Here is a 20,111-nt window from a genome sequence, read left to right on the forward strand (position 1 = left end):
GGAGATTGACCTTCAGAATTTTACAGATGAAATACTTTGCCCAAGACTATCCCACGCGTGACGTTCCAAGTCCTGCCTCGATCTAGCTTCAAAAAGGAGACAAGGTAAACCGACATGACCAACCACATACAAGGCGTATCCGTGGGGAAGATAGCATTCCCAAAACGCCAAACATTCTGTTATCCAACAACAGTGAACCGGTACACCACCAGCCTCTTCCAACGGCATCTTCACCACAACTCTCGAGCAACACTCACTCACCTCCCACGCCGCCCGACACCGATCCTCTCCTCCCTCGTCCGTCCCCCACGGCCCCCATCCCCGGGCGTAGGCGTAGTCTGCACCCCGCCGCCGCCGCGCCCGCTCTGGCCCCTCTGCGCCCTCATCATCTCCTGCTGCCTCCTGAGCAGCTCCCGCTGCTGCACCTCGTCGTACTCCAAGCTGTCGTCGACGTCGACGTCCGCCGTGAGCATGCTGTCGTCGTCTACTAGACTCTGTTGCTGCTGCTGCTGTTGTTGTTGCTGGAGGCGTTGCATCTGCTGCATCTGGTGGATCTGAGCTTGCGTGTACCTTTGCTGGGGATGCTGCGGCGAGGACTGCTGCTGCTGCGGTACGGGTGACGAGAAGGGATGCTGCTGGTGCTGTGCCTGTTGCTGCTGGATGATCCGCTGCTGCTGGAGCTGCTGCTGCTGGGCGGCGAGGGCGGCTTGGTGTTGTTGCTGCTGCTGGGCCTGGACGAGGACCTGCCTTTCTCGGACGATGGCCTCGCGGGCGCGGCGGTCTTCGTAGGAGGCGATATCCTCTGCCGTTATGGCGAGGGTTGTTGCGGGGCGGCGGAGCATGACTCTTGTGTGTGTGAGATGGGGCTGGTGTTGTTTTTTACTGCTTCTCTTCTGCGCGGCCTTTTTTTGGCCGGAGATGTGCGATGAGGCGGGGGGGTTCAAAGGGGCGATTCAGTGGGTGAAGGAATGCGCGAGTGAGTAAGTGAGTGAGTGACAGGCACCCGTTTGAATTGAGCGCGGGATTGTGGGGGCGGGAGGTGGTTAAGGATGCCGTGTGTGTGATGAGATGTGATGAGTGATGTGAGGCCGGTGGATGATGGAGCTGTAGCCTGGCGGGGAGAGAAGAGGGGGGTGCCTGGCTCGATCCTTTCTGCGGGATGAAGGGTAATAGATTGACGTCCCGGGGGTTGAGAATTCGGGAGCGTTGGATTCGGGAGGAATGAGAGTTCGTTCAGAAGCGATGATTGATAGCCTGGAGTCGTGGGGTGTGTGGTGAGTGATGAGTGAGCGTCGTCGGGTGAGTCCGTCAAAGTATCAAGTGAGTTCGCGGCACGGGGTTGCAGCTGAAGACGACGACGGGGGCGGATATCTGCAACGGGATGCGATGCGATGGTATGCAAGGTACAGAAGTACGGAGTACGTAAACTCGGTGAACCGGTTCGTGGGGGTGGTGCGTAGTTTCTCTCTCTGTAGCTGAGAAAATGTCGTGGAGCTGATATGCAAGTCGAGAGTCGTTGTGATGTTGGGTTTCCTCTTTTGTTAAAGTTCAGCGCGACCCTGGCGGGACAGGCGACGGCGCGCGTAAAAAAAAAAAAAAACATCCATGGATGGTTCAGGCGGGTCAAGGCCCAAGCCGGGGCGATCCGTGGTGGTGGTGGGGGGCCGGCGTTCGCTGCAGTGAGCTGGGTCCACTGTTCCGGCTCAGGCGGGGGGCTCGGCGGCGTTGGATGTCGCCCAGGCCCCTGTGCAGGTGGGAGAAGGGCGGTACTGTAACTGTATGCAAGTCAGCCCTAGGGGATTCGAAATATGCATCTCGCTGCGACGTTACGATATTGAATTGTTGGTGCCTGTTTGACAGAGGTTCACTTTGGTGATCCTCTCAGGCAAAGGAGATGTCAGTCTCCATGGGATACAGACAGAGGATGAGAGAGGAATTCACACGCCATACAAGGTAAGTTGGTTGTAACATTACAATACTACTTTAGATACCTAGGTATTCAATTTTACTCTACACCTGATTGCATGCCAGCAAATGTCGCTCAGTAAATGCCCGTAGCATAGACATTCTCCGCCTCCCATCGCAAGAAATCCCCGAGGTCGTGTCCCAAATTGTATCCCATAGGCACAACCTCGGGCTCCCCATCAGAACCTCTCATCATGACGAGGTCCATCATCGGACTAGGCGGCAGGCTCCCGATACTCTCCCGGTTCTGCCGTTTGGGGTGCTGTTGTTGGCCCTCCATCGTCCACCGCCGAATGTTGCACCCTTGCGTCAGGAACTTGGACACGTTGACGTTGCCTTCGTTCCAAAACCCGGTAGGGTGCTCAGCCTTCACAGGAATGGGCAGGTCGCTGTCCCGCGAGACTCTGCCAAAGGACTTTGGTGAGCAGTCCACGGTGGACGCGCGGGACCTTTGCTGCAGCCGGCTCGTTGGCTCATCGGCGTCGCTGGTGAGCAGGCGACCGTGGCTATCGAAGCCGAAGCCATCGAACCACGCTGTAAGGTCGGAAATCTCTTCGGCCTCTGTTATCTGCGAAAAATCTGCGGGGTCTGAGAAGAGGTCGCCCGCGCCGCCGAGGATGGCCATCTGGAAGGCCGTCCAGTCGAGCGTATCATCGGGGTCGATTTTCAGCCCCTTGACGACTTCTGACTTGGGAAAACGTATGTTGCCGTGTCTGAAGGCTGAATGATTGAACGTGAATGGTGTTGATTGGAAAAAGATGAAATCGTCTTCGTCAACGGGTGCGAATGTTCGTGCATGCCTGTTGCTGTGTTTTGCTGATTGGCCTCCCACGTCGGGCGTGGTGACGACTACTTCGGGAATCGTCGGTAACAGCGGTGCCTGCGGCCTAGGAAGAAATCTTGCCGGGTTCTTTGCTGGTGGAGGAGGAGCAGCCTGCGTCGGGTCCTCAGCCTCGTATTCATCCTTGGACACAGGCTTCTTCCTCCGCGGTGACTTTTCCTTGAAGGGCAGGTCTCGTAGTACACTTGCGTCGAGAAGCTCGGGCGGAGTCATGGCCTCAGAAGGCGTGATGGAGGTCTTTGCCCCAGCTGCTCCAATGCGAGAAAGGAGGTCTTGGAGGTGAAAGGGCTCAACGGGCGTCTCGCTTCCATCCGTGCTTACAGTCCTCAGAGTATCGCTCGATCGGCGTGGCTGTCCTTGAGACTCCCTCTCCACTCGTAATGCATGGAGACGATCCGGTGTAAGAAGCTCATCGACCTCTACTTTACGGAAGAATTGTCCGGTGAGGATGTCGGCTACGTCTTCTCCCAGCTGCCATCGGGCAGACTTCTTGGATCTCATCTTGACCCGTTTTGATTTCTTTGACTTTTTTCTCCTCGGCTTCGAAGCATCTGAGACCGAGGTGCTCAGCGATGGAGGAGGCAGCGCAGGGGTGCTGTTTCGAGACTGTAGACCCAGCAGTGGAAGGCTTGGTGAGTCAGGCTTCGCCATGTTAGGGGGAGTTGGTGATGTCGACCCGGAGCCCGTCTCGATATGTGACGGGAAAGTTGAAACGGCCATCTTCGCTTCTTCGATTGCTGTTCCAACAGCCTTGAAGGCTTCATCGGTTTCTCTGATGAGCTGCTGGACATTGAGGGACCAGCGGTCCAAGCCGTCGTCTTCTGGGGTAGGTGGAGGGGTCATGGTCTCTCTGAGCGCGGGGTGTTCTGATAGATCTATGTCGCCAGCTTCTTGAGCCTTGATGACCGCTTCTGTCGACAGTGGTCTGAGCTTTCTGCTAGGAGGTGGTGATAGAGGGGAAATGCAGAGGTGTCGACGTTCGGCGAGACGTTTCGGAGCCGTCGATCGAGAGGGCCTCTCTTGGAGTCGAGGGGAACAAAGAGTGCCATAGCTGGTGTTGGTCGAGGCTGTGTCTGTATAACACTCGCAACTGCACAAAGAACTCAACGACGAATGTGGTGATCCCTGTGGGCAAGATGGCCCCTCTGTCGGTATCCTCTTGATGCTTTGTGTTCTCCGTACGAGGCTCTCCTCCCTCGATGGTCTTCTGGGCTTGGGGTTGGATGGACGCCTGATTGGCGCCCAAGACTTTGATTTTTGTGGTTTCCTTCGAGACTTGAACAGTGAAATATCCTCGCTTCCGACAGAGTCTCCGGAATGACGGCGCTCATCTATCGTCTGAGAGCGGCGAGGTGAGATAAGCCTCCGTATGCTAAAGCTCGACCGAGACATCCTGTCGAATACTTGGGCGTACAAAGGGAATTCATGCAGCAGTTCAAGAACAGTATGGGTTCACCACGTCTAGTACATGCCATATATGATAATACGAAAGGGGAGGGGAGGGGATGGAATATCTTGCAGTCCTTAACGAGTGACGTGACTGGGAAGGAGATCCATGACCGGGGGAATGAGCCCAAGGACAAAGGGGAAAGGAATAATGGATGCCATCTGGAGACATGGGTAGAGACCGAGGACTGGCTTGTATGTATGTTCTTCTGGATCTGCGCGTAGGACAAACAAAAGCAAGCGAGTCGGGGCCATCTTGGACCAGCTGATTATTGTGCCCGTACCCAATACAGTACCTATCATGGTCGGATTGGGGGTGTTAGTCAGGGAGACTATCAGCTTGGGATGGGCAGATCTACTTACCCATGGACAATGACAGGTGGAGGGTGGTAATGGAAGTGGTCGTGTGTGTGTGTGTGTGGTGCGGTGCGGTGCTGTGTATGCATGTTGCGGCGGTGCAAAAAGCCAACCTGGCCCCTGTCTGGTCGTGCAGGCAAACTGCGTGAGAGCGGAGGCTGCAGAGTCGTGTCTTGTCAGTCCGGCCGGGGGTTGCTCGCTGCCCGGCTCCCGTTATTTTGGTATTCAGCCATTGGCTGTGTCTGTCGGTTGCTATTACTGGCCTTTATGACTTTCAAAAGTACAATTATTCTCGAGGGGGGGCGGAAGACTTCTCCGGAGGGATCTTGGGGTGGTAGGCGGCCCCAAGTGGAGGGTGGCATCGCATCTGTTCATCGCCGGCCCTTCCAGCGTGAGATATGTGATTGTTGCGAACAAATGAATCCATATTGCTTTGCTGTTATGTTTGGAACACCTTGTCGCCCTCTTCAATCTCGTCTTCCTTGTTTCTCTCCCCAGTCCCATCGAGCATCGTGCAGTCAGCCTTATGAAGTGATTGACAGCGAAGCCATCGAGACAATATGGAACATCGTGGCCGGCGCAGAGCGCGGGATTCAGCAGGATTCGCTCCATCTTACTATTGGAGCTGGTCGTCGTACTAAACGACAAACCATCGGTCAGCTGCATTCTAGAGCGAGATGCAACTCGATAAAAGTCCTCGCCGTACGACGACGCGGGCGGCGACGTGCAGAGAGGAGCAACCAGTTGGATCTAATCCGGCCCGTCACCCTGGCACCTACTTGCCAGCCACGACCGAGGGTCTTGCGAAAGCTCGAAAGTAACGAAAGTAGGAGAAATACCTAGCAAGCTGTTCAACGTCCCGACAAGGAAAACGGCTGGTGCCCAGAGAGCACGACATATTGCCAGCGGAAAACGTCGAAACGGTGACAGCTCGCTCCCAGGAAAGCCATGGAACCGGGCCGTGCCCTGCTCGCCTGGGGCAGCTGGGGTTGACCGGCCATGCCGCAATCTCGAGAATGAAAAGTCGGTGGTTGCCAGCGAACTGCTGACCGATGACGATCTTCCAGATGGATGTCCTCAAGTGCCGAGTCTCACCTCACTATCACCGACCGGCGACCGGTAAGCACTTGCTTGGCCGCAGTTGAGACAGCAGCGACTCGCTGCTTCCAACGAGTGACTATTCCCGTAGGTGTCTTCCAAGTTGGTGTGGGCAGCGCAGCCCTCTAGGACAAGCTGCAGGAAATCAGTGCCTCGTCGAGGGGCCCTGAACCCGAATAATCCAGATTCCAGGTAGGGAACTGACGGGGCAAGGCAATCCCCAGGCTCGCCAGTGTCAATCATTCGGCATTACCCGCGTCCACCGGACGCAGGCCGAGAAGATGCAGAGCCTCTAGTACCGAACGAGGGGTACGACGCGAATCGATACTGCCGGGGGATACGACTCGGAACTTGGAAGATGGAGACATTGGCCTCCAGGCCACGTTCTCCTGCGTAATTCCGCTGACGCGATGTGGGAATGGGTGAGTATTGAGAGGGGCTTGTTTCAGGAACAGCATGCGTTCGAAGAAAGGAAGAGAATCTTCACCCATCACAGGCTGAGATGGGCTTTGTGGATGTCCTCGAGTCTGCAGAGTCTTCTCATGCGCCGTTTGTTAGTCAGACAAGCCAAGCGGGCGTGACCAAGCTGACGAGGGGGCTGAAGACTGCTTCTCTTAGTCTTTCCCCATCTTCTTCCCCGGCGGCCGTAAACGGGCAAGCACAATATCGACCGGTGACGTCCATTGTACATGGCAAGTTCATGTTGGTTGGCTGGCTCGCCGGCCAAGGCGGTGATGAAGAAGCAAAGCGTTCGTGTTCGATACCGCCCAGTGCCCAACACAGCTGATTTGTGGTGGCTAAGTTGTGCGGTTGCTAACCACCTTACCAAGGTTCAGATGCGTTGCGGATAAGTTGGGCATGGGCTCTTAGCGGCCGCTCATAAGGTAGAGTGCCCCCACTGTTGCCCGCCAGCTGACATCCAAACTGAGTTGAACTTGCCAGGGCGCCCTGCTCTCTCTATCTATCTTTCTGGTCCCTGACATGCTGGTAAACACCCACGCACAACACAAACACCAGAGACACGGCGTGACAGAGACAAGAGACACAGAGACACTATTAACCTTCCTGGCCCTTGCAGGATCTCATATTTGTGCCCTGAACTAGCAGCTCGGTTTGGGGGCCGCGGCGCCTGCGGAGGGCTGCCGTTGGTCTTGGATCCTTCAAGCTGTTGTTGGAAAACCTGGCTGTTCTGAGAAGAATCGGGCGAGCCAACTGCTCATTCCCACTCTCGTCAACCAACCAGCATGACCGCTCCAAACAAAGAAAACGTTTGCTCTTTTCTTCTGCCCTTTTCAAGGCCACTGAACGGCCCATAGGCCATGTCTTACTTGACTTCTGCTGTCTCCCCCAGGCGCGATTGCCGCACAACTTCCACCCCCCAATCACTCTGCTCAATTCTTCATTCTTTGACTTCTTTTCTGGGAAAACAGGCTTTGGTTGACCTTGCCGATAAGACCGTTGAGAGTCAGGAACCGAGTAATACACCTAAACTCTACCAGGCCAGGGCCAAGACAAGACAGCCTTAGAAGGCTAGCCGTTCTATTTCCGACCTCACGAATGGCACCTTGGGCCGGCAAGCTTCTGCCCTCCTGCTGCGAAAAAAAACTCCCCTGTCCTTCTAAACCCCCTGCCATCCGCCCGTCCGCGTTGCATTGAATGTCCCTCGAGGTTGGCGGTTCGCATTACACTTACAGTCGGAGCTGAGACATCGTGGTTCGTTCTCTCCAGCTTTTCCGAGGCAGGCTTGCTTTTTCCTTTCGAGTCTTTTTCTATTTCATGTAGAAAAGCTGTCGGTCTCGGTGATTTCTGGCCCCATGTCCTCCACCCTGGCTGGTAAACCCCATATCTATTGTCTGTCGCCCCGTCCGTATCTTCCATGGATTTCCCTTGATGCTCTTGCTGTTCAGTGCGTGTGGCCCATGGAGAGTCCATACGGACGTAAACACGCACAAAGCCCCAACTTGGCATCGATGATTCGATTATGCTCAGCAGCTCAGGACACTCTCCAGTCTTTGGGTTTACCTCCTAGATCCGATCCTGCCGAGAAAAGGTCCGCAATGGAAGTAATAGAATGATTCTTAAGGGTGGAGACTGCATACGGACGTACAGTATTACAGATCGACGCGCGCAAGAGCACGATGAGGTCCGTCAGCGGCGGGAGAGAGGGTCTGCATTTGCACAATGCCAATTTAATGTACGATTCATATCAGATCCTCGTCTTTCGGCCGGTCAGCGTCGGATTCGCGAGCCGCTGCCAAATCTGGCTCTTCAGTTGAGTTGTTACAAGCAAATACGGGCGGCATGTCAGCACGGGAAAAGAGAGTCACATTGGAAGGGTTTTGATGTAAAAAGTGTTGGGTATTAATCTGATTGGCTCGGGCTGCCGAGTCCAAATCTTGCTATTAGTTGCGCGATGTCGCATTGCTAGCATCTCATCCTTCTAACCTCATCCCGATTCTGCGGCCCTTGTGTTGGCCTTTTAGATCTGGTGAGTGATGATTCCTTGTACAAAAGAGAATGTAGGCTCATTTCGTGGCCTATTCCTGGACGTCTTCAAACCGCCAAAAACTTTCTATCCTTGCCAAGTGGCAAAAAGCGAGCAAGCGCCGTTGATAATGACTGCATGAGACTGCGTCGATGATCATTCGAAATAGGAATGATTGAGTAAATGATGTTTGACTCAAGGGAAGAAGATGTTAGTGAGATGGTATAGTCTACCATCTCGATGGAATCTTTGGAACGTCGTAGTCTGACGACATTGGGCCTCTTGGAGTAGGCCGAGCCGAAGAATGGTAACTTTCCGGGTATCGAATGTTGTATTTTTTTGGAGTTTTTGTTTTTTGTTTGATCGGGTATCCGAGATCGGTGATTATTCACATAATCTCGCTTTGCTTGCGAATCTCCTTGGAGGTAGTCGTCTTCATGAACGACTTGGCCGCGTGGCGAGGCACGTAAGCGGCCTGCTTCGGCTGGTCGCCCATTAGGGACTCTTGCTCCTCCATGGTGCCCATCGATGTCAGAGAGGCCAAGGACCCGCTCCGGCTGTTGGAACTCAGGCGCGAGGACAGGGAGAAAGTGGCGGACCGGGGCGAGGACGGGGCCGATGAAGAGGCAGTAGAGGAAGAAGAGGTGGAGGAGCGGCGACCGGGCTTGAAGGCATCGAGCCAGGAGCCGACGTGCTTCTTGGACCACATTGGGAATGAGTAATCGACGATTCCGAAGGATCCAGGGGTGTTCATTGAAGGGAGTTGGGAAGATGTAGTCAACAAGGACTATTGTTTGAGTTTTTTGATTGTTGGAAAAGGCGTTGAGAGCGTTGTGCTGCTGAGAACGGAAATCGAGATGGATGGGCGGGTTGGACCACGAGGTTTTAAAGACACGAGAGCAAAGAGATGAGTCTGAGATTGGTGATGGCGAACAAAAGAGCAGCCACGCGGTAGGATCGAATTGTCAGATGGACACGATAGATCAAAGCCGAAAGGATGGTGGGATTTTCGAGAGGCGTTCAAAGGAAAGTTGAGAAAAGCGCAGTAGGGAAAAATAAGATGGAGCTATAACCACCACAAGTCGAAGGATAGGATATTTAGTTCAGGACCGGTTCGCGATGGTACGTCCGCAAAAGGCAGAGGCGGGGCAGGATGCTTCCGCAAGCGGACGAGAGATATATCTACCGGGTGGGAAGAGAGAGCGGGGAGGGCGACGTGGGCAAAAAATGTGTGGCCGCTGTCAACACAGACACGCCGACTGACAACGCCCATGATGGGATCAGGAACGACAAAGATTCCAGCCAACATGCCCAAGCATGCCCCCGCGCAGTCCGCGCAGCCTCTGCGCATACCTCAGCCCGACTGAGACATCAACAAGTCCGTCGCAACGCCCCGTCAACGCCCTTGCCGTTTGCGAACAAATTCCTCACGGCCACATTTCTGCCTCGGCCGGCCCATTGTGTAAGCCCCGGCCTGCTGGGAACAGGCTTGCCAGTTCTCGCTATCCGGCTCCATGGTGGCTTGGCCGAGGGCTGGAATGCTGCGAGAGGAATGGACGTTCACTAGACACCAAGCGCGTCATGTTCTCTCAAGAGCCATCACATCCCGCAGGACAGGCCACCTGCTGCCTCTACCAAAGGCAAGAGCCACAAGGCTCCCGCGATCGATGCTGTTGGCAGCAGGCCGGCGTGAAGACCGTGGGTCAACAGCCGAGCTGTCATTCTCAAGGGAGGCGCACATGGCGTATATGCGGACTGGGAGCCAAATTCTTCAAGGAAAGGCTAGCGCTACACATTGTTCGCCCTAGCTTCGGGAATGCAGCACGGCCTATTGTCAAAGTTGACGCAAGCGGAAGGTATGCGAAAAGCCAGAGATAGCAACGAAAAACTCGAACCCGTTGCGATACCGGTACCCCTGGGAAAATTCCATGATCATTCATCTATGTGCTACGGCAGGTAGGGCAGGGCACCACGTTGCCTTGAATTACTCATCCTCATCCTGTCCCTCTTCGTCCTCATCGTCCTCGTGCGTGATGAATGGCACAAATCGGAAATCCAGAAAGCTGACTCCGCCGCCCTCCACCTCAACCATGAATTGCAAGCTCAGAACGCCTTGGGCATCGCCGCGGAAGCTAATTTTGCTAGCAATTCGCATCGCCTCGCTCGAAGACTTGATCAGATCGAATTTGTAAGTCTGGGTCCATCGATCCTGGATTGAAAAGGTCTCCAGTAGCTCGCGGCCTTTGGCAAAGTCCACGCTGGACGACCCCAGGTCGCCAGCACCGGAAAGGGAAAGGTAGGGTTGATTCTTCGAGGCTGATATGGTTAGGCGGCTGGGGCCGGTGGGTGCAAGCTCGGCCAAGGCGTCAAGAAGGTAGCGCGCCTGCATGATGATTTTGAAAGACAGGTTTTCCCGGTCAAAGGGTATCTCCTCTGGGATTTCCGGCAGATAGGTTGTGAGGCTGGCGGTAGTCTTGACCCCGCTTTCCTCGATGATAATGTTGAATTGGCCGCCCTCTTCGGTATATACCAGGCTGCAAGTCCCGCCAATTCCAAGAGTCTGGTTACTAAACGCATCTGGTCGGTAATTGCGGAGATTACTACGGTACGGGTCCTGCTCGGCCTTTTGCGTGCGCGTCGCAATGTCCACGGCGCCGAAAATCTGAAGCGTCTCGAGAAGTGCTGGAAGTGTGATTTGAAAGTTAGGCAATGGCTCGTCCTCCGCAAGATTCAGAGAGTAGGACGTAAATAGTTTCTTGTCGAGGAAGGCAGTACCTAGACGATGGTCAGTCATCCTGCCCACTACATATACTCGTCGCCAAACTTGCCTTGCATAACCCTAGACAGATCGGCAGCAAACCTGATGCCATCTTCCTGGAGTTGAACATGGACCTTGTTGGAGAAGCTGATGGTCCTCAGCAACTGGTAGAGCGGTCTCGTCGAGCTGGCCACAGCGCGGAACAGCGGCTGCGGTACCGCACTGGGTTGGGGAAGAGCAGCCGACATGACTTCTACTGACGCTGCAGAACTGTGTATTTGGAAAGTCACCCGATATGGAGAGATTGGTGAAATGAAAGTTCTTGGTTGTTTTCTAAAGTACAAGGTCGCCGCCGACTCGAAAAGCTTCTTGGGGTATCTTAGACGTAGACTCCGACCGCGCAGAACATGTAAACCGTGCCGAATCTAAGTGCGATATTAGTACAGGATCTCGACTGGGGAATGAAGGCCGTCTGGCTTACGCAATTGCAGCTGAGGCAGGCACGCCAAGCGCTGGGATGTTGATGAGGGAACGGTCTGCATTGAAAGATTAGGCGATGAATTTCGAATGAATGTTCTCGAACAGAGCTTACTCAGAGCGAAGAAACCAGTGATAGCAACGCCAATGAGGAGAAGAAGGAACGCAATGAAGAATTGGGAATCCTTGGCGACAGCGGGTTGGAACGGCGTGCTAGCAGCAGCTTGCCAGACCTCAAGCAACGAGGAGTCCATCTGCTAATCGGGGAGAAGACAATTGATTGTTCTTTCGTGTCTGAGTCGTTTGCGTCGATGTCGCAGAAGGTGGTCCGGACCGTTGAACAGGGCTTGCACAGAGTCGTGAATGTCCAGATGTATCCGGAGAGTGCTGTCAATGGGAGATCATGAAGCGCGGGTTGTAGCTTCCCCCAAACGTGTTCTGAGCTCCAAAGGGTCCCACCGTGAATTGTGGCCTGAACCAGAAAGGGCTTAGCTCCATCCCACTTTCCCCTTGTGCATAGACCCACTTGGCGCCATCCGGCAACGGAGAAACGGCAGGGCCTAGCGCGGCATGTCATCAACCGTCCAGGAACCACCTCGACATCATCCATCGACAAGGTTCATCGAAATAGGCCTGCGAAGGCTCGCGATCGAGGTCAAAATGAAGGAAGAGAGTAAGTCGCATGGTCGCTATTCAACATGTAGCCTCAGGCACGTGCTAACATCGCGTCACAGCCACGAAGCGCAAGGCTGAGGAGGAGCCATCCTCTCCGATCGCGAATAAACGGGTCAAGCACAATGAGTCGGCCGAACCAGAAAAGAAGCCGGCGATGAAGCCCATCCCCTTCCCCGAAAAGGTGAGTTCTACTCCTCAAACTGCGTCGCGACCATCGCGCGGTTGATGCCCGCTACGCGCTCTCCTTGCGCGTCCTCCACCTAGATCCGCCGAAGCTGACCATGATTTGCGACAGCCCGCCGTCATCGAAGAGCGCACCGGCGAGATCGAGTTCCGGGTAGTCAACAACGACAACGAGCGCGAATCCCTCATCATCCTCACCGGCCTCAAATGCATCTTCCAAAAGCAGCTCCCCAAAATGCCGAAAGACTACATCGCGCGACTCGTCTACGACCGGACCCACTTGTCCATCGCGATCGTCAAGAAGCCCCTCGAGGTCGTCGGTGGCATCACCTACCGCCCCTTCAAGGGCCGCCAGTTCGCCGAAATCGTCTTCTGCGCCATTAGTTCTGATCAGCAGGTTAAGGGATACGGCGCGCATCTCATGTCCCACTTGAAGGACTATGTCAAGGCGACCAGCGACGTGATGCACTTCCTCACGTATGCCGACAATTATGCCATTGGATACTTCAAAAAGCAAGGTTTCACCAAAGAGATCACGCTGGATAAGAGCGTATGGATGGGTTACATCAAGGATTACGAGGGCGGTACGATCATGCAGTGTTCAATGCTGCCCCGCATCCGGTATCTCGAAATGGGTCGCATGCTCTTGAAGCAAAAAGAGTGCGTCCAGGCAAAGATCCGCGCCTACTCGAAATCGCACATTGTCCATGCTCCGCCAAAAGAATGGAAGTCTGGCGCCAAGCCAATCGACCCGCTCACCATCAGCGCCATCCGCGCATCAGGCTGGTCGCCCGATATGGACGAGCTTGCCCGCCAGCCCCGCCATGGTCCCAACTACAACCAGCTTCTCCACCTCCTCAACGACCTGCAGAACCACCAGTCAGCCTGGCCCTTCCTCGTGCCCGTCAACAAGGACGACGTCGCCGATTACTACGAAGTTATCAAGGAACCCATGGATCTTAGTACGATGGAGACCAAACTCGAAGCAGATCAGTACGCCACGCCAGAGGACTTTATCAGGGATGCCAAGCTCGTCTTCGACAACTGTCGCAAGTACAATAACGAGTCTACGCCGTATGCGAAGAGCGCCAATAAGTTGGAGAAGTACATGTGGCAGCAGATCAAGGCCATCCCCGAATGGTCTCACCTCGAGCCGTAGAAGGGCTCGATGAGACCCGGGAAGGGCGATCCAAGGCATGTGACGCCGCAGCAAGAAACCCCAAAGGTTACCGAAAATCCTTCGGGGGGGTTGAGGCGGCGGTCGCATAGGGTGCGTCGTGTGTCGTAGGGCTTGGTTGGTCACGAAGTAAGTGCAACGAAAAGAAAAACATTGGGCTGGGATGGGTTTGCAGGTTCAAGGAGTTGGCGTTGGGTGGCGACTGTAATTTTCTCTACTTGATAAGGGACTATCAGATAGAGCTTTCCGGAAGATTACCAGCAGTGTGCTTCTAGTCAGGTCGGGTCGTGGCGTTCGGGAAAGGCCGCGAGGCTACTATGTCGAGCCAACGACTGAATTGAGTTATTTTACCAAAAGCCGCATCCCTTAATCGCATCTGAATCATCTCCACGAGCATGAGACTTTTACTGACATGGCACGTTGGACACGTAGGCAGGTAATTGAGCAGGGTTATCGCCAAAAGTAGCACTTTTATAACTAAGGTCTCTTAGCTAGATACAAACGGCCTCCCTGGAAGCGGGCCTCGAAATGCAGAGAGTTCTCGTTTCCTCATAATTTCTTGTGCTCGCTCATCCAATCCCTTGCAATCCCACAGAAGCATAAGAGCAATCCTTCCAACGCCGTATGGGGGAATAACCGAGTGATGTGTAGTGGGTTGTCGCCTTGTTGGGGCGATCCTCCCTTTGCCCAAAGACTCAAGGAACTCTAGTATTGAAAAATTTGAATCAGACTAAAGAAATCGCCTCTTCGACTGAAGATGTGGGTTGAGGCGTTTGAAGAAATCCAGCGGTATACCCGTAGCTGTGATCACGGAAATCTCAGGTCTTCTCCGGTCGACAACGGGGCCCAGTTCCATATTTGGCTCCAGGTGCTTGGGTCGGAGTATACGAAAGTTGAAGGGTAAGGGCTGGCCCATAAAGCATGGTAAGCGTCGACATCAAACTCGCCGGTCAGCGGGTTTATGATCGGTCGATCTATTGTCGGTTGACGTCTGGTGGGCAACATAATCTCATGCACAGTTCGAGATAGCTCTTCCCCGGTTATCACATTCGTTTGGTCAACGAATGTTTCAGGCCCACGAGAGGGAACTTCAGGCGCCGAAACTTCCTAGGCCCCGGGTGCCTGTGCCGTCCTCTGCAAATTTGGGCTAGCTGCGCTGTCGCCGACAGGGAGTCGCAGATCCGAATATGTACGTCTCCAGTTTGAGATTCCGCCAATGTGATGTTCGTCAGTGCCTCTGCGTTCCCGTGCCGCATTGCGACTTGAAATAGAGGGCAAGCGAGGAGGTGCTGCAGTCTCCTCGCCACTGCTCGAGTTCTGGTTCTCAAGCGTACGGCGGATAATGTCGTGGAGGAAGTCGGGTATATCTTGCCACTGACCAGCGCGGGCAGCGCTCAGCATGCGAGGGGGGAAGAGTGCTTGCGGCACAACTGCAACGGCTGCCGGATCGGCTCTCGATGGTGAGATGTCGTCGTTTGAGAGATATGGCAGCTCGCCACTCTCAATAACGTTCTTTAACCACTGTTCCCATTCCTCGTCCAAGACCGTAGACATGTCTCCAGCCTCTCGTCGTGCTGCCCTCTCTCTCAATCGCTGGTTCAGAGCAACACCGACGCTCTCGAGTTCCTCGTCACTCTCTTCACCGTCCATGTCCTCGTCTCCAGGATCAGTGGCATCATCTGTATCGACAGACCTTGATCGAGGGTTTCGAACCGGGGCCGCTGGACGATCTTCCGGCTCGATCCAGTCAGGGAATCCATCGCCGGCAGTATCTCTAATGGAGATGCCTTGCTCCTTCTCGTAGCGCTCCTTGGCCCATCTTGTGCCCTCCCATTTGGTAAGGCCCGCGATCTCGTTAGGGGTCAGATGGAGGTTGTCAAACGCTCGGAATAAGCGGCGGTGCCAGGTCCAACGACTCAGACGGATACGGTGGATGGGGTTGCAGTAATCCAAGCCCGGGTACTTGGCTTCTTGGGTGTCGAGATGGCCGTAGAAGGAGTGAACCTCTTGACGAACTTCCAAAATCAGGCTGCGCTGCAAGAGAGCATGGAAATTTTGAGGGTCGCTCGCGCGAGGCTTGGGAAACATGTGCTCGTAAACGAGCTGGTCGATAGGGCGTCCCTTCATTTTGGGGATCGGCTGGAAAGAGTGGGATTTGCAGCTGAGTTTGGCGCAATAGTTGTGCAGTCGGGTGGTATCTTCGTAGCAGCCCGCAACGGAGAGGACAAGCGTTGGTGACGCCGCCTCTGTACTGTGCTCTTGGTCCGCTCACAGATTGCCTGTGGAAGGTGGGAACTGATATGCGGCTGTGGAAGAAGTCGAGGGGTCTTCGTCAAGGCCGGTGGAGGGGAAGTCGTAAAATTTGCCGTCGACCGGTTTATTGAATCGTACGTCACGGTCAGGGAAAGAGGGGGGTTCGGGAAGGAGCTAGGGGCCGATCTGTTGCTGTGTCGTCTGAAGAAGGGAGTTCAAAAGGTGAAGCGGTCTGCGCTTGAACGTAGGTTGTTGTTGTTGTCGTATTGGCGTGAAGAATGTTGGGGACAAATTTCTTTTCCAACGAAGGGCAGTCGAAAAAGAGAAGAAACCGTGAATACGGGAGAGTGTGAACGGGAAGAAGTCGGAAGTCAGCGGCGAGAGGCGGGTAGGGTGGGAGGGCGAGGCAGGCGAGGCGAGGGCGTGTTGCGTGAGCGTTGGTGAGTTGTAATGGGGAATCCAGGTGCAGGGTGTGGATATTTGATCGTGGGGCCTTTGGAGTGGGACGTGGACGTGGGACGGGGATTCAGGCGCGGGCTCCTTCAAAAGAAGGTGCGAAGACGAAGTACGTATAGAGTACCCCAACCTTGAGGTAAATAAAAAATAATGACTGAGATGGTGCCCTTTCCCCGGGCACGTCTGCTAGGTAAGGTGTGTGAGGTGTGTGCAGCGGCGACTGCGGCGACTGCGGTTGGAGTGTCAAAGGAGGGAAGGAAAAAAGAAAAAACTAAGACTGGCACTGGAGAGCTGGGATTGGGACTGGAAGACTGGACTGTGGTGGACGGGGAATGCCTTGGCTGACAAAAATAAAACAGGAGGCACCACCCATCTTCATCCCCTTCCCATCCTTCAAGAAAAACAACCTATCTGATAAATGACCAGTACCTTCCATGGTACCTTGAGGTAGGTATCTCGAATCGAGGGTTCCCATCTCTTGATATTACTGGACCGTGCTAAGATTTTGGTGCCTGCTTCATATGCTACGCCTCATGGTCCGTAGCGCCTTCTCACCGTGCCTACCGCAATGCACCTTGCCTTATTCTCACGTACATGGCCCGAAATGGTAGCTCAGCGAAGGAACTGTCTGCACGCACGTACCTTTTATGGCTGGCAGCTTCCTATGATTGACTTTCTTGAGATCACATTAGGGATACCCTCAGACGTTGGATTCTTGAGGTTCACGGGCAGTCTTGCAAGGTCCCCATCCCAAATCCTAAATGTCAATATGTCGGGCCAAATCGCGGACTTTGAGCCTTTGAGATAAAATAGCCCCGCACTTCCATTCTCTCAGGTCTGTCACTGCTGTGCCCGGTACTTGGACCCCTAAGGTATCTTTCCTCCCGCCGCTTCGCTCGAGGTACCTCCACCGAACCACGGGTAAGCCAAGGTATATTTCCTTCTTCGGACTGAACATGCCGGAGCAAACTACGGATACTAGTACACTGCAATACCTACCGGTAGTACTCTACTTTGTACGTGACTACGACAGCACAACAATGGTCATCACTGATTCGTTCTACACTTTTCCAAAGTCCATTGGTCGTGCAGGGCCTGGAACACGCGATCGTCGACCTCGATTCCGCCGTTGGGATGGTGGGCGCCTCGTTTTCTCGCAACCGGTCCTGCGTCTCTCAAGTTTCATACTGTCGCTTTTTCTACCTACGTAGTACACTACCGGTAGAGATGACGGACTTTGGATTTGGGGAGTTAAAACAAGGCAAATCGGCCGTTCTGCCTCCCTGGGTCTGTCAACAACCATCAGCTGTCGGACAGGGGCAACCCGAGTCATTTTCCATCACACGCTTGAGCGACAATCCTTGGCCTATGACATCCGCATCGAGCCAACTCGTCGCTCAGCCCGGGAAACCGCAACATGACGGACCGAAATGGCGAACCCGGACATCACGGGTGCCTTCCATGTTCTACACTAGAGCGACTGACAAAAGGTCGCTCATCTGCTTCCTGAGGTGCATAGGCTTCATCACTTCCCCCCTCACAAAAAACCCCTCGCTGCATCACCACATCCTGCAGGGATTGAGGCCACCAAGAGGCCAGATTCAGGCCACGACGAAGACCTGCCGGACCTGACACAGGAGAAACCCGAGCCAACGGCGCGCTTCTTCGGCTGTCCTTCGCAAACACACACTCTTCCACTCCGCGATGGCCTGCGCACTTTGAACTTGCCATCAGCCTCCTTGTAATACCGCTTGCCCTATGGCCGCAAACCCCTCCGGCCATGGGCTCATCTGACCTCGACTGACCGCCTCGACTACACAGACCCAACAGCCGCCTTACAAGCCCGTCCCCTACCGTCTCAGGAACAGGGGTCCTTTTCATCGCAGCCAATCACCTTTCCAAACCCTCCCATCCCTGCGGTCATCCCGCCCTTCCCTGCCTCCGCTTCATGCATCTACGCCAAAATCTTCTCCTTCGCCCCATTCACTGCCATCCGCAATCTCACTGGTTCCATTCTTCTTCTTCAACGACCCTCAAGGCTTGGACCTCAGCCTGCTCGGTGCAGAAGGTGAGGGAAAAAAGCATAGGTGCCTTCCGGAGTCGCTGAGAATCTGCATCGTATTATCTCCGTCAAAAACCGTATCGTCGAACGGGTCCCGTTCGGCTGCATGTCACTCCCGAAGGATGCATGACGCTACATCTCCGAACGGGTTGCCGCTTTTTGGCGGAGCTTGTCGTTGCAAATAATTCTTTTCGGGTCCGTCTAAGCCTCACAATATCAGACTGGTTCAAGACCCAATATCTCAGCATCGGGAGTGTATTCAAACGCTGCTTCTGTCCTATTAGTCTCAAGCGGCCCAAAGCTTAGTTCAAGCACAAACCTGCAAACCTACAACCACCAACCACTACTCCGCACACCCACACCGATACTGCCGTGGCAATTGGCAGATCCCTTGGTTGTGGAATGCTTTCAATTCTGCCCCACACATGTTTTGTTGCGTAAGGCAGCTTCATCGGAACTTTGAGCGGGGGAGCAGACGACATCTAGAAAGCAGAACCCAATGGTGTGGCGAGGAAACCTCGTGATCGCTAAAGTGCCGGCCTCTCTCCATCTTAACTTTGTCGGCCGCGAACCGTAAGCTTTTCCGTGCAAGTTTCGCATCAGACGCGACAGGGCTTGCACCCATGGCTTCCACTGGCTTATGAACATGGCGCGCTGTTCATAGCTCAGCTCTGAATATGTGTCTGCGTAAGGTAATCATGGCTGTGGCTGGCTGACAGGTCAGCTTAGCCCAGTCTCACGTAGCAAGGGCGCTGTCATATAAGACAAGCTCTCTTTTGGTGTGTACTCATGGTGACGGCGTCCCTCTTGACATGCTGCAAGCAGTTGGTTTAGTATCGCATTTCCTATTTTGGTCATGGTTCTACTAGCCTGGAACACATCCACACCAAGACTATGGAGCAAAATCGTTGCTGTGCATATCACTCATGACCTGAGCAATCAAGTAGATTGAGATGCTTGATATTTTGTGTGACTATAGTACGACCCATCCTATCCTATGGCTACTGCGGTTGAAGCGTACATATCCATTAAATCAAATAAACAAGCGATGAAGGAAGGCTTACCGGTCTTTCTGTCCTCTTTTGTTGATTCACTTCCCGCCAAGTAAGAACGGCATCTCTACGTCTCCTCCTTGAGGGGGGCAAGCACTTTTCCAGGAAGAAGTCAACGGGTGACAGATTTTGAGTCTCAGTAGTCCAAGTGGCTTCGTGCCACTGTCTCTCCTGGAGGGTGTCTCGATAAATAGAGTTGTGAACCATCGATTCAAGCCTATACTATACCCTCGGGACTGATACTGCTTAGCTAGCAATGATCATATGAACGAACCTTTAGGGTCAAAGGAGAAAGAAAAGAAATACAGATATTGATGTGAGTCTGGGGGCTGATGATGTTAAGCTGGCTTCTGTTGAAAGTGACTGGAGTTGTGGATCCGATGCCTTGTTCAGACCAGTCCTACGTGGTACTGATATATCAAAGAGAACAATACATTTGTATTCGATAGGTATCTGGGTTCAAGTACAGTAGAAGGCTGGGTAGTAAAGAATGATGGGGAAGTCGAATAGTGAGAAGGGGGGAAATTATAGACGAGCCCAATTAGCGTCTCTTTTGCGCTCAGCTCCGAGCCCAAAAGCATCATATAAATAAGACCCCTTTCAACTCTTGTCTCTTCTCCCAGCCAAGGCGAAGTGACCTGTCAGAATTCTCCTGCGGATGAGGGGCAGGGTGAGATTGGAGTATGGGTTGGAGGAATCTCGTTCAAGACTCCCAAGGTTTTGTTGTGTTGACCTTCCTTTTCATGTCGAGGGCGATGTGTTGTCCAGAGCTGGCCGGAGACTGTCGAGCGTCTTCTGCGGATGCTTCATTATTGAATACACAGGT

The 20,111-nt window shown here is 53.9% G+C and overlaps 7 protein-coding genes across 7 annotated transcripts; 1 reads left to right on the forward strand and 6 right to left on the reverse strand.

The window, feature by feature from the left end:
• Positions 1-7: 7 nt before the first annotated feature.
• On the reverse strand, positions 8-1,512 carry HER10_EVM0004467 (uncharacterized protein). Its single transcript, XM_035474111.1, has one exon. The coding sequence runs from the start codon at positions 840-842 to the stop codon at positions 258-260; it is 585 nt and encodes a 194-aa protein (XP_035337130.1). The 5' UTR covers positions 843-1,512; the 3' UTR covers positions 8-257.
• Positions 1,513-2,013: 501 nt separating this feature from the next.
• On the reverse strand, positions 2,014-4,945 carry HER10_EVM0007706 (uncharacterized protein). The gene has a single exon (XM_035477252.1). It carries the CDS (start codon positions 4,196-4,198, stop codon positions 2,042-2,044), a length of 2,157 nt encoding a protein of 718 aa, XP_035337386.1. The 5' UTR covers positions 4,199-4,945; the 3' UTR covers positions 2,014-2,041.
• A 3,102-nt stretch (positions 4,946-8,047) lies between these two features.
• HER10_EVM0010188 (uncharacterized protein) lies at positions 8,048-9,636 on the reverse strand. The gene has a single exon (XM_035479656.1). It carries the CDS (start codon positions 8,944-8,946, stop codon positions 8,581-8,583), a length of 366 nt encoding a protein of 121 aa, XP_035337610.1. The 5' UTR covers positions 8,947-9,636; the 3' UTR covers positions 8,048-8,580.
• Positions 9,637-10,176: 540 nt separating this feature from the next.
• HER10_EVM0002525 (repair protein Rad1/Rec1/Rad17) lies at positions 10,177-11,198 on the reverse strand (the record flags this gene model as incomplete). The annotated part of the gene is made up of 2 exons (XM_035472231.1): positions 10,177-10,967; positions 11,021-11,198. The coding sequence occupies 2 exons, from the start codon at positions 11,196-11,198 to the stop codon at positions 10,177-10,179; spliced, it is 969 nt and encodes a 322-aa protein (XP_035336981.1).
• Positions 11,199-11,329: 131 nt separating this feature from the next.
• HER10_EVM0009023 (DNA repair protein) lies at positions 11,330-11,681 on the reverse strand (the record flags this gene model as incomplete). The annotated part of the gene is made up of 3 exons (XM_035478525.1): positions 11,330-11,375; positions 11,432-11,486; positions 11,543-11,681. 3 exons carry the CDS (start codon positions 11,679-11,681, stop codon positions 11,330-11,332), a joined length of 240 nt encoding a protein of 79 aa, XP_035337505.1.
• Positions 11,682-12,019: 338 nt separating this feature from the next.
• Positions 12,020-13,814, forward strand: HER10_EVM0000788 (uncharacterized protein). Its single transcript, XM_035470556.1, has 3 exons — positions 12,020-12,100; positions 12,162-12,283; positions 12,398-13,814. The coding sequence occupies exons 1-3, from the start codon at positions 12,088-12,090 to the stop codon at positions 13,442-13,444; spliced, it is 1,182 nt and encodes a 393-aa protein (XP_035336838.1). The 5' UTR covers positions 12,020-12,087; the 3' UTR covers positions 13,445-13,814.
• A 151-nt stretch (positions 13,815-13,965) lies between these two features.
• On the reverse strand, positions 13,966-16,505 carry HER10_EVM0010430 (uncharacterized protein). Its single transcript, XM_035479890.1, has one exon. The coding sequence runs from the start codon at positions 15,587-15,589 to the stop codon at positions 14,570-14,572; it is 1,020 nt and encodes a 339-aa protein (XP_035337627.1). The 5' UTR covers positions 15,590-16,505; the 3' UTR covers positions 13,966-14,569.
• Between the last annotated feature and the right edge of the window lie 3,606 nt (positions 16,506-20,111).

This window comes from Colletotrichum scovillei (assembly GCF_011075155.1).
Source record: "Colletotrichum scovillei strain TJNH1 chromosome Unknown Contig00002, whole genome shotgun sequence".
Lineage (NCBI taxonomy): Eukaryota > Fungi > Ascomycota > Sordariomycetes > Glomerellales > Glomerellaceae > Colletotrichum > Colletotrichum scovillei.

What these genes read in the sequence shown, in the direction of transcription:
- HER10_EVM0004467 (XM_035474111.1), bottom strand. Translation starts at nt 842, where the DNA reads ATGCTCCGCCGCCCCGCAACAACCCTCGCCATAACGGCAGAGGATATC.
- HER10_EVM0007706 (XM_035477252.1), bottom strand. Translation starts at nt 4,198, where the DNA reads ATGTCTCGGTCGAGCTTTAGCATACGGAGGCTTATCTCACCTCGCCGC.
- HER10_EVM0010188 (XM_035479656.1), bottom strand. Translation starts at nt 8,946, where the DNA reads ATGAACACCCCTGGATCCTTCGGAATCGTCGATTACTCATTCCCAATG.
- HER10_EVM0000788 (XM_035470556.1), top strand. An exon ending in CCATCCCCTTCCCCGAAAAG is followed by an intron (nt 12,284 to 12,397) that starts GTGAGTTCTACT and finishes GATTTGCGACAG; the next exon opens with CCCGCCGTCATCGAAGAGCG.
- HER10_EVM0010430 (XM_035479890.1), bottom strand. Translation starts at nt 15,589, where the DNA reads ATGAAGGGACGCCCTATCGACCAGCTCGTTTACGAGCACATGTTTCCC.